The sequence below is a fragment of the Magnusiomyces paraingens genome (genome assembly GCF_902498895.1).
Source record: "Magnusiomyces paraingens strain CBS 517.90 genome assembly, contig: contig4, whole genome shotgun sequence".
NCBI lineage: Eukaryota > Fungi > Ascomycota > Dipodascomycetes > Dipodascales > Dipodascaceae > Magnusiomyces > Magnusiomyces paraingens.
Genome location: NW_022474070.1, coordinates 2,343,873 through 2,357,016, shown reverse-complemented (window position 1 = coordinate 2,357,016; position 13,144 = coordinate 2,343,873). Strand labels below are relative to the sequence as shown.

The window sequence follows — 13,144 nt, the reverse complement described above, 5'->3', positions numbered from 1 at the left end:
AAAAAAATGTATATATGCTATCCTATATAGGATCAATTATACTGATAACTATCTGTAAATATAATAACTATCATTTGATTGCATATATTCATTAACTTGAATTCTTCTGTCATTTTGGAACTAGGCAAATTCTAAGATAGCCGAAAATAAGACATCTAGGTAAAGCAGGATTGAAGAAATCGAATTTTAAATTTTATTTACCTCCAAGCACTCGAGACACAAGGGAGGTAGGTTGTGAAAATAAAAAAGAAAATCATGTCATTGAAAAAAATATGAAATTAATACCATCTATTAAATCAAACAATGAAGGAAAAATACATCCCGTCAAAATTTTAGTTAAAATTAATTCTTAATTTGTAAATGTTTATTGCATTTTACTAAAAAACCATTGCTGCTAAGAAAACGCTGATGAAATGCCAGTTAACTACATTTTAGGACAAATTTAATTTGAAATTTATCATATTACACAAAAGAATGAATTAGAACAAAATACTTATGTAAGAAAACTATACCAAAATAAAAAATGAAACAAAAATTGCAAAAACACTACCAAAAACTGTGAAATTCAGATGACTGGCCTCATTAACTTGTGTCAATGTAGTTTCGGTTGTTGAACTAATCTGAGGTAAAACATGTGTTTCTGAAGATGACGATTTTGTACCCGAACCTGAAAAAATTGAAGAACTAGATCCAGTCACCCCAACAGATACACCATTTGAAATAGCACTAATGGACCCAGTGCTACTCAATATTGACGATTGTTCAGAGTATTGTGTACTTGTTGGACCCGCAAAAGTGATATACACGGAACCTGTCGAAACAACAGGCGACTCTATAAAAGTGTTCTGGACAACTGAAGGCAAATATGAAGTCGTTGTGATACCCTGAGAGGTAACTACTGAGCCTACAGTAGTTAGCGAAGCAACAACATATGTAGAACACTCGTTGCAAGATTCACTAGAAATTTCAGAATATGTAAAGGTGCTGATTGTCGATGTGACAGGAGAAACAATAACAGTATTCACCACTTCGTTTGTTTGAGTGATTGTAGATGTTTCACTTCCAGATGTCAAAATAGCTGTGGTAACAGATTCTGTAGTGACTAAAGCTGTCGAACATTCGTCACACACAAAAATTGTAGTGGCATGGTTTGTAGAACCAGACGAAGTTAAAGGAATAGGTGATATTGTAGTAATGACTGCTGTATAAGTTGTTTCCAATGATTGGGTAACTGTAATTGTGTTTCCTGAAGAAACAGAAGTGATTGTGGTATAACCAGTAGAAGTAACATGAGTGGTGGTGGAAATAAGAGAAATAGGAATAGTAGTGACACCGCTTGATGGAAGTGAAGAAACAACCGCTGTATAAGTGATTTCACAAGGCTCAGTAATAGTAACTGAAGAACCTGCAGAGACAGTAGTAATTGTTGAATATCCAGTAGAAGTAATAATTGTGGTTGATAAAATAATAGAAACAGGAATAGTTGTTGACCCACCAAGAGACAATGGCGATATAATTTCAGTAACCACGGTTTCACATGGTTCAGTATTAGTGACTGTTGACCCTGCAGAAACTGTAGTATAGGTGGTGAATCCTGATGAGGTAAATGTAGTGGTATAAATAGATTGTGACTCTGATGCAATAATTTTTGTTGATTCACCAGAAGGAAATGAAGATATAACAGCTGTAACCGTTGTTTCATAAGGTTCAGTAATAGCAACAGTTGACCCTGAAAAAATGGTAGTATATGTCGTAAACATTGACGAAGTGAACGTAGTAGTATAGATAGATGGCGAATTTGACTGAATAATTGTTGTTGACCCACTTAATGGCAATGGCGATATAACGGCTGTAACTGTTGTTTCACAAGGTTCCGTAAATGTTACTGTAGAAGTCCCTGAAATTTGGGTAACAGTTGTAAACCCTGTCGATGTATATGTGGTAGTAACACATCCACTGCAATGCTCGGTAACTGTAGTTGGGGATGTTACTGTCAAAGTTTTGGAAAGAGAAACTGTTATAGTGGTGGAGCCACCAGTTGGAATTGGTGACACAATTACAGTATAAGTAGTTTCACATGGCTCAGTGACAATAACAGTTTCAGTTCCTGAAACTGTGGTGATAGTAGAAAGTGTTGTTGTTGTGACAGTTTTAGTAACGCAACCATGACAAGTAGATTTGGTAGAGGTAGTTTTAGTAAACTCTGTTTCTGAGTTTAATTCAGAAAATGTAGAGTGAGATATATGGGAAGACACCTCGCCAGAAAAGTAGCTATTTAGATGGGTTGTTTCAGTAGAATATGACTCAAAATGAGAAGTCTCTGGAATTAAATTTTCAGTAGATGATGATTCTGTCAATGAAGGCGCTAATGATAAAAATTCAGTAGTAGAGGACTCAACAAATGATGATTGTAAAACAGATGAAGACTCATCAAATAATGATTCAAGAAAAGAAGACTTGGAAAGTGAAGATTCTATAAGCGATGATTCAACAGAAGTAACAAAAAGTGATGAAGATTCTTCGATTGATGACGAATCACTGAAAAGTACCTCTGAAGACGAAAATTCAGTTGGTATAAATTCGCTAACTGAGGTTGGGTTAATTGAAAAAAATTTGGATGAAAAGAAAGTTGATTCTGAAAATAATGATTCAGAGTACGAAATGGATTCATTTAAAGAGTAGACAATGGAAGATTCGGGTAAAGAATGTTCGGTAAAAGAAAATTCAATAAATGAATATAAAGAAGACGAAATCTCGGATGAAGATGAATCAGTAAATGAAGATTCAGTAGAAGAAGATTCAATAGACGAAGATTCAACAGAAGATGATTCAATAGATGACGATTCCAGGGATGATGATTCAAATGAGGAAGATTCAACAGAAGATGATTCAATAGATGACGATTCCAGGGATGATGATTGAAATGAGGAAGATTCCACATTTGAAGACTCAACAGATGACGACTCAACAGATGACGACTCAACAGATGATGATTCAATAGATGATGATTCAACAGAAGATGATTCAACAGATGAAGATTCAATAGAAGACGATTCAACAGATGATGATTCAACAGATGAAGATTCAACAGATGATGATTCAATAGATGATGATTCAATAGATGATGATTCAATAGATGATGATTCAACAGAAGATGATTCAATAGATGATGATTCAATAGATAAAGATTCAATAGAAGACGATTCAACAGTTGAAGATTCAACAGATGACGACTCAACAGATGAAGATTCCACAATCGATGATTCAATAGTTGATGATTCCACAGATGATGATTCAATAGTTGATGATTCAACAGATGAAGATTCAATAGAAGATGATTCAACAGATGAAGATTCAATAGAAGATGATTCAACAGATGAAGATTCAACAGATGATGATTCAACAGATGAAGATTCAACAGATGACGATTCAATAATTGATGATTCAATAGATGATGATTCAATAGAAGACGATTCAACAGATGATGATTCAACAGATGAAGATTCAACAGAAGATGATTCAATAGATGATGATTCAACAGATGATGATTCAACAGATGAAGATTCAATAGAAGACGATTCAACAGATGATGATTCAACAGATGAAGATTCAACAGATGAAGATTCAACAGATGACGATTCAATAGTTGATGATTCAATAGATGATGATTCAATAGAAGACGATTCAACAGATGATGATTCAACAGATGAAGATTCAACAGAAGATGATTCAATAGATGATGATTCAACAGATGATGATTCAACAGATGAAGATTCAATAGAAGACGATTCAACAGATGATGATTCAACAGATGAAGATTCAACAGATGATGATTCAATAGATGATGATTCAATAGATGATGATTCAATAGATGATGATTCAATAGAAGACGATTCAACAGATGATGATTCAACAGATGAAGATTCAACAGAAGATGATTCAACAGATGATGATTCAATAGAAGACGATTCAACAGATGATGATTCAACAGATGAAGATTCAACAGAAGATGATTCAATAGATGATGATTCAACAGATGAAGATTCAATAGAAGACGATTCAACAGATGATGATTCAACAGATGAAGATTCAACAGAAGATGATTCAATAGATGATGATTCAACAGATGAAGATTCAACAGAAGATGATTCAATAGATGATGATTCAATAGATGAAGATTCAATAGAAGACGATTCAACAGATGAAGATTCAACAGATGAAGATTCAACAGATGAAGATTCAACAGAAGATGATTCAATAGATGATGATTCAATAGATGAAGATTCAATAGATGATGATTCAATAGATGATGATTCAATAGATGATGATTCAACAGATGAAGATTCAACAGAAGATGATTCAACAGATGATGATTCAATAGAAGACGATTCAACAGATGATGATTCAATAGAAGACGATTCAACAGATGATGATTCAACAGATGAAGATTCAACAGAAGATGATTCAATAGATGATGATTCAATAGATGATGATTCAATAGATGACGATTCAATAGATGACGATTCAACAGAAGATGATTCAATAGAAGAAGACTCATCCGATGATGATTCAATAGAAGAAGATTCTTCTGAAGACGAAACAGCTTCTACCACAGGACAGTTTACCAAATATTTTAATTTGAAAAGCAAGCCGTACATGAACAAGTTCTGATTATCACAATAGATACAGTTTGCCAACGTGCATTGTAATGGATTAGAATCTTGAGAAATGGTCCCACATCCTTGCTGATAGATACCAACAGCAGCATTGAAGCAATCATTATAACATGTGGTAAAAGAAGCTATAAGAGTACCGCATGTGTTTATATAGGTCCAAATATTGGGAACTTCTGGCGATGTTTCTGCAGGCGATGACTCAGATCCTGTACAAAGAACAGGATTTGGAAGATCTGAACATCCTGATAACGAATTAAGCAAGCTATTATAAGCGGATTGAACTGTGCTTGATGAGGGATAATTTGTTGCACACAAAAAGCAGTAAGAAGTAGGTGTTGATAAGAAACTTAACAGTCCACATTTGTTTGTTTGAATATTATTATATTGGTTTGCTAGCTGGGAGCAAATGTTTCCACAGTTAGATTCGGATGGAACTGAGGGAACACATTGATTAGACGTAAGAGCTAATGTTGATGATAGCAAAAGAGGAACAAGAACTAGGTGTTTCAATGAAAACATTTATGTGGAGTTCAATGAAATTTTGTTTCAACTTTAGTAAAATTTTAGAGAAAATTCAGGGTTAAATTTTGAAGTATTAAAACGAGCTGAAAAAGAATTCAAGATAATTTATAGATAGGATTGGTTTTTTTTTTTTTTTGGTACAAAAAGACATAATTTTATTTGAAAACACTATTTAAATATAAAATACAATATATATTTCATTGTATATATATATTTATTCATAATTTCTTCTAGCTTAACATATAATAGGATGGTCTAAAATATATTTATAAATATAATTGTATAGCTAATTAGCTATACAATTTTGCAATAGTAAGGTTACAAGTTTATTCATTTACATGTTCTAAATTAGTCTTTGTACTGCACAAGCAAAAATTGAATCCCGTTACGCAACGTTGCTTTGGTACGAGCTGATATTTTTGTTTATTTTGGCAGGAACTCCTATAACTCCAAATTCCATGTGGCTCAAATGTCCTTGTTATTGTACTTATAGTACTATTAAATGAAATATGTTGAGAAGTTGCGTGCCTCGACGGAAGTTCCTACTATAATTTGATGCTATAGGTGTACTATTGCCTGTAGCCAAAGAACACAGCGCATAGACAGCGGAGCTCAATTGGCCCGTCCCGGACCAGAACCCTAACCACATAGTGCACGATGTGGTTAGGTTTCTGGCAAACGCCTAGCAAACATTGAAGCTCTGTCTGGGGTAAAGAAGTACGTGTTATTTCTTACCTGCTGTTAACTCTCCCTTTTTACTAGCTATGCAATAACGCACACACATATATTCCTATTTGGTTGTATAGATGATCACTGGTGCTGTAAGCTTGAGTTAAGACCTAAAACCTTGGCATAGTGACATTGACGAGCCACATTGGACTTCGTCATACTCTTCCTCAGTCTCTACAGTGTTTCTCTATCTATAATCCTATTCTATCCTTAGTCCGCCTCCGCTATAAACTCCATCTATTACTGTAACTATAATATACATTTATCCCTGCACTCTAAATCTATCAACAAATTATAATAAATTTCTGGGATATTTCCACCTCTGATAGCAGAATATGATGAAAAAAATTTTTTTATTAAATTATCAAAGTTTGTTTAAATGTCCCCCGAGGATTAAAAAAAAAAAAATAAAATAATTATTTTATTTTTATAATACACAAACCTGTTTATCATGAATGACCTAAAGTAGCTAGCTCCCCCTTCAATGTGGATTTGTTGCTATCTAGGTGTTATATGACTCTCCTATTTTCATGTACTCTAGTGCGGCTACTTACCTAATCATGTCCCTTTTAGTGGGGGGTCGAGGCAACACTTAAGTGTTGCTAAGCTTAGCAAAAAATGTGTGCAGCTTTTTTATGAAAATAAAATTAATTCTCTTATGTTCTGTAACAATGACAGCTTTTCTACCAAAAACTCTTTCGATTGCTTTATCAGGTAGAAATAATTACAGGTGTTAATAGAAATTAAGACAATATTGAATTTTAATCATAACACCAGATACACATGAACATAGCACTGCTGCAACACTAGTTTCATAGGGTTCTTAACTATTACTAGAATGTAACAAGATGCAGAAGGAATTAATCCAGATGAGTTCTTTGGCGTGGTACACAAATTGAGACATCAATTCAATAATTGTTATTTACAAACCAGAAGGTAAGAGGGATAACACTACCGTAACTGTGGGGTTAAATAGATACTGCATAATTATTACAATTATTGTTGAATATCCTGATGATTTGGTGAGTATGGTATGTCCTGGACAAGATTGAGTAATAATTCAAACATTGTAAAATTCTCAGAGACTTTAATAAATAAAGTAACAACATGGTGTTGGCCAATTGGTAATTTTTTAGTAAGTTAAATATGCTATATCTCATATATAAGATGATTGTGAGGTTTATATTAATGGAGGTAGGGAATTATATTCAATAATTCACAAAATATATTTGAGAACGAGCTTTGCAACACTCTATTAATGATTTCTTAATTTCAAAATAATAAGAATACACATCATAATTTAGATCTTAACTCTGAGAAAGTTTTTTTTATTAATATATGAATATACACTTCCAAAAAAAAAAAAACGGTAGATCTGCTATTTTTAGAAAAAATTATTTTTTGGCTGCTTAATACCATTTATGATTATTATAAAACAACTGCTGGTTAAATTTTGATAAATGACTAATTAGCAGCATTATGAGATAAATTTTACAAAAAAAATTTATAAATCAGATTACACAATAAAAATAATATATTAGAACAAAAGAATCATGAAAGAAAACTATACCAAAATAAAAAATGAAACAAAAATTGCAAAAACACTACCAAAAACTGTGAAATTCAAGTGACTAGCCTCATTAACTTGTGCCAATGTAGTTTCGGTTGTTGAACTAATCTGAGGTAAAACATGTGTTTCTGAAGATGACGATTTTGTACCCGAACCTGAAAAAATTGAAGAACTAGATCCAGTCACCCCAACAGATACACCATTTGAAATAGCACTAATGGACCCAGTGCTACTCAATATTGACGATTGTTCAGAGTATTGTGTACTTGTTGGACCCGCAAAAGTGATATACACGGAACCTGTCGAAACAACAGGCGACTCTATAAAAGTGTTCTGGACAACTGAAGGCAAATATGAAGTCGTTGTGATACCCTGAGAGGTAACTACTGAGCCTACCGTAGTTAGCGAAGCAACAACATATGTAGAACACTCGTTGCAAGATTCACTAGAAATTTCAGAATATGTAAAGGTGCTGATTGTCGATGTGACAGGAGAAACAATAACAGTATTCACCACTTCGTTTGTTTGAGTGATTGTAGATGTTTCACTTCCAGATGTCAAAATAGCTGTGGTAACAGATTCTGTAGTGACTAAAGCTGTCGAACATTCGTCACACACAAAAATTGTAGTGGCATGGTTTGTAGAACCAGACGAAGTTAAAGGAATAGGTGATATTGTAGTAATGACTGCTGTATAAGTTGTTTCCAATGATTGGGTAACTGTAATTGTGTTTCCTGAAGAAACAGAAGTGATTGTGGTATAACCAGTAGAAGTAACATGAGTGGTGGTGGAAATAAGAGAAATAGGAATAGTAGTGACACCGCCTGATGGAAGTGGAGAAACAACTGCTGTGTAGGTTGTATCACAAGGTTCGGTAATAGTAACTGAAGAACCTGCAGAGACTGTAGTAATTGTTGTAAAACCCACAGAAGTAATGACTGTGGTAGATAAAGGAGTAGAAGCAGGAATAATTGTCGACCCACCAGATGGCAATGGCGATATAACGGCTGTAACCGTAGTTTCACAAGGTTCAGTAACTGTTACTGTAGAAACTCCTGATGTTTTGGTAATTGTTGTAAACCCTGTTGATGTATATGTGGTAGTAACACATCCACTGCAATTCTCGGTAACTGTAGTCGGGGATGTGAATGTGGCTGTCAAAGTTTTAGATTGAGAAACTGTTATGGTAGTGGAGCCACCGGTTGGAATTGGTGACACAATTACAGTATAAGTAGTTTCACATGGCTCAGTGACAATAACAGTTTCAGTTCCAGAAATGGTGGTGATAGTAGACACAGTAGTTGTTGTTATAGTTTTAGTAATGCAAACATGGCAAATTGATTCTGTAGTTGTAACTGTGGTAGATTCAGTTTCTGAAAAGGGTTCAACGGAGATAGACTCCGACACTTCCATAACTAAAGAACTCAAGGAAATACTAGTTGACGTAAATGATTCTATAGAGGAAGATAATTCAACAGATGAGGATTCCGCCGACGAGGAGACGACAGACGAAGATTGAACTGAGGAAGATTGAACTGAAGAAGATTCAACAGAAGACGATTCAAATGAAGATGATTCAACAGAAGATGATTCAACAGAAGATGATTCCACAGAAGATGATTCAACAGAAGATGATTCTGCTGAAGACGATTCCACTGAAGACGATTCGGCTGAAGACGATTCCACTGAAGACGATTCAACTGAAGAAGATTCAAATGAAGAAGATTCAAATGAAGACGATTCAAATGAAGACGATTCAAATGAAGATGATTCTTCAGAAGATGATTCCACTGAAGATGACTCAACTGAAGATGATTCAACTGAGGAAGATTCAACTGAGGAAGATTCAAATGAAGAAGATTCAAATGAAGAAGATTCAAATGATGATGATTCAAATGAAGACGATTCAAATGAAGACGATTCAAATGAAGACGATTCAAATGAAGACGATTCCACTGAAGATGATTCTGCTGAAGATGATTCTTCAGAAGATGATTCAACGGAAGAAGATTCAACAGAAGATGATTCAACGGAAGAAGATTCAACAGAAGATGATTCAACAGAGGAAGATTCAACTGAAGAAGATTCAACAGAGGAAGATTCAACTGAAGAAGATTCTGCTGAAGACGATTCGGCTGAAGACGATTCTGCTGAGGACGATTCTTCAGAAGATGATTCAACGGAAGAAGATTCTGCTGAAGAAGACTCAGCCGATGATGATTCGATTGATGATGATTCAATGGAAGAAGATTCTGCTGAAGACGATCCTGCTGAAGACGATTCAACTGAAGAAGATTCAAATGAAGAAGATTCAAATGAAGACGATTCAAATGAAGACGATTCAAATGAAGATGATTCTTCAGAAGATGATTCCACTGAAGATGATTCAACTGAAGATGATTCAACTGAGGAAGATTCAACTGAGGAAGATTCAAATGAAGAAGATTCAAATGAAGAAGATTCAAATGATGATGATTCAAATGAAGACGATTCAAATGAAGACGATTCAAATGAAGATGATTCTTCAGAAGATGATTCCACTGAAGATGATTCAACTGAGGAAGATTCAACTGAAGAAGATTCAAATGAAGAAGATTCAAATGAAGACGATTCAAATGAAGACGATTCAAATGAAGACGATTCAAATGAAGACGATTCAAATGAAGACGATTCCACTGAAGATGATTCTGCTGAAGATGATTCTTCAGAAGATGATTCAACGGAAGAAGATTCAACAGAAGATGATTCAACGGAAGAAGATTCAACAGAAGATGATTCAACAGAGGAAGATTCAACTGAAGAAGATTCTGCTGAAGACGATTCGGCTGAAGACGATTCTGCTGAGGACGATTCTTCAGAAGATGATTCAACGGAAGAAGATTCTGCTGAAGAAGACTCAGCCGATGATGATTCGATTGATGATGATTCAATGGAAGAAGATTCTGCTGAAGACGATCCTGCTGAAGACGATTCAACTGAAGAAGATTCAAATGAAGAAGATTCAAATGAAGACGATTCAAATGAAGACGATTCAAATGAAGACGATTCAAATGAAGATGATTCTTCAGAAGATGATTCCACTGAAGATGATTCAACTGAGGAAGATTCAACTGAAGAAGATTCAAATGAAGAAGATTCAAATGAAGACGATTCAAATGAAGACGATTCAAATGAAGACGATTCAAATGAAGACGATTCCACTGAAGATGATTCTGCTGAAGATGATTCTGCTGAAGACGATTCTGCTGAAGACGATTCTTCAGAAGATGATTCAACGGAAGAAGATTCCACTGAAGAAGATTCTGCTGAAGACGATTCTGCTGAAGACGATTCGGCTGAAGACGATTCTGCTGAAGACGATTCGGCTGAAGACGATTCTGCTGAGGACGATTCTTCAGAAGATGATTCAACGGAAGAAGATTCTGCTGAAGAAGACTCAGCCGATGATGATTCGATTGATGATGATTCAATAGAAGAAGATTCCTCTGAAGACGAAACAGCTTCTACCACAGGACAGTTTACCAAATATTCTAACTTGAAAAGCAAGCCGTACATGAAAAAGTTCTGATTATCACAAAAGATACAGTTTGCCAAAGTGCATTTTAATGGATTAGAATCTTGAGAAATGGTCCCACATCCTTGCTGATAGATACCAACAGCAGCATTGAAGCAATCATTATAACATGTGGTATAAGAAGCTATAACACTACTGCATGTGTTTAGATAGGTCCAAAAAGTGGGAGCTTCTGGGGATGTTGCTGCAGGCGATGACTCAGATCCTGTACAAAGAACAGGATTTGGAAGATCTGAACATCCTGATAACGAATTAAGCAAGCTATTATAAGCGGATTGAACTGTGCTTGATGAGGGATAATTTGTTGCACACAAAAAGCAGTAAGAAGTAGGTGTTGATAGGAAGCCCAGCAGTCCACATTTGTCTGTTTGAATATTATTATATTGGTTTGCTAGCTGGGAGCAAATGTTTCCACAGTCAGATTCGGATGGAACTGAGGGAACACATTGATTAGACGTAAGAGCTAATGCTGATGATAGCAAAAGAGGAACAAGAACTAGGTGTTTCAGTGAAAACATTTGGACGAACTTAAATTATATGATTGATAATATGAATTTTGTTAAATTATGATTAATTATTCTTTTACCGTTTGCTTTTTTATAGTAGTCAATACTAAATTATATATGAAAATTAAAAGAAAAAAATCTTAATGAGCAAATTTTATAATTTATATTTTTAAGAAACTCAAATATATGATTTTTTTTACAATTAATAACAAATCTGCCTATTAAAATTGATACCTCATCGTTTGACTAATTTTCAGTAAAATAATGAAAAAAAAAAAATTTGAAAGTTTTCAAATAGTAAAAATTAGTATAAGGGGGGGGGTATCCTTGATATATATAAAGATATATGTTCTATTATACTAATTAGTATAATATTATAATAATATGATAAGAATTTGTTTTTAAATATAATGGCTGGGAGATGCTCCTTAACTTTTATTTTCTTTTTTTATTTCTTTTTTTATTTTATTTTATTTTATTTCTTTTTTTATTTTATTTTATTTTCTTTTCTTTTCTTTTTTTTTGAGGATGATACATTCCTTGGTATTTGTACTGCTTTAACTTCCCATAATATATTTGCTTTCTGAATATATTACTTTGAAAAATTGGTTTTTTTTTACTTTTTACAAAATGGGGAAAAATTGATTCAATATTAAATATTTTAACGATAGATTTATTAGAAATTGAAAGTTCCATGATCATGGAACTTAACAACGAACTTCATGAAGTTCGTTGTTAAAAATATATAGATTTATTATATATGTAATTTTTGTTATAATGAATGAAGGTGACACATTCATAAGCAAAAGAATTTTGTTTAAATATAATATAACAGCAATTTTTATATTTTTATTTTCAAGCTTAATTAATTATAATTAATTAACTAATTAATTAATAACCATTCAGCTTTTCTTTTTTGAAAAATCATCTGGAATGGAACAATTACTTGTTAAAGTAAAAATTTTACCCTCCCCCAAAAAAAAAAAAAAAGAAATTAAAAAAAGAAATTCTTCCCCCACACCTAAAACAAAATATTTTGTTTCCTAATTTGGACTGGTCATTTACGTAAAGCATTAGTATGTAATCGTCTATTCAAATGAAAATTTATCTTTGCTGGTCATAAAATTGCTTGTGATTTTGGAATAAAAAGGGTTACCCTACTTTTACTTTAACTTCTGACCTCTTCTCTTTACAAAGCCATAAGAAAATTTCCATTAATTCAATCAAAAAAAAAAAAAAAAAAAAAAAAAGAAGATATACAAAAACTACAAGATTGAAATTTTTTTTATATTTTTTTATTAAAAACCGCATCAAAGGACTTTTATGCCTAGAGGGTTGTTCTTCTATATACTTCTATGTAGATAATGTCCTCGTAAAGCATTTGTTAGAGCCCTGTGATATTTCACCCATTTTTATGTGGCTAAATATCCAGATCACATATGATTCCACTTAAAGAAATAAAAAGAAAATATATGTATTGTCAACTAGAAATTTGTTTGTTGTGATTTACCATTTTCAACTTTCATTACTGACCAAATTTTTTGAAAAAATAAATTCCTAGAATACA

The 13,144-nt window shown here is 33.4% G+C and overlaps 3 protein-coding genes across 3 annotated transcripts; 1 reads left to right on the top strand and 2 right to left on the bottom strand.

Annotated features, from left to right (window-relative positions):
• Positions 1–506: 506 nt before the first annotated feature.
• Positions 507–5,195, bottom strand: SAPINGB_P005462 (uncharacterized protein; the record flags this gene model as incomplete). The annotated part of the gene is made up of 1 exon (XM_032000176.1): positions 507–5,195. The coding sequence occupies one exon, from the start codon at positions 5,193–5,195 to the stop codon at positions 507–509; it is 4,689 nt and encodes a 1,562-aa protein (XP_031856067.1).
• Positions 5,196–7,491: 2,296 nt separating this feature from the next.
• SAPINGB_P005461 (uncharacterized protein) lies at positions 7,492–8,608 on the bottom strand (the record flags this gene model as incomplete). The annotated part of the gene is made up of 2 exons (XM_032000175.1): positions 7,492–8,540; positions 8,605–8,608. 2 exons carry the CDS (start codon positions 8,606–8,608, stop codon positions 7,492–7,494), a joined length of 1,053 nt encoding a protein of 350 aa, XP_031856066.1.
• A 210-nt stretch (positions 8,609–8,818) lies between these two features.
• On the top strand, positions 8,819–11,065 carry SAPINGB_P005460 (uncharacterized protein; the record flags this gene model as incomplete). The annotated part of the gene is made up of 2 exons (XM_032000174.1): positions 8,819–8,879; positions 9,051–11,065. 2 exons carry the CDS (start codon positions 8,819–8,821, stop codon positions 11,063–11,065), a joined length of 2,076 nt encoding a protein of 691 aa, XP_031856065.1.
• Between the last annotated feature and the right edge of the window lie 2,079 nt (positions 11,066–13,144).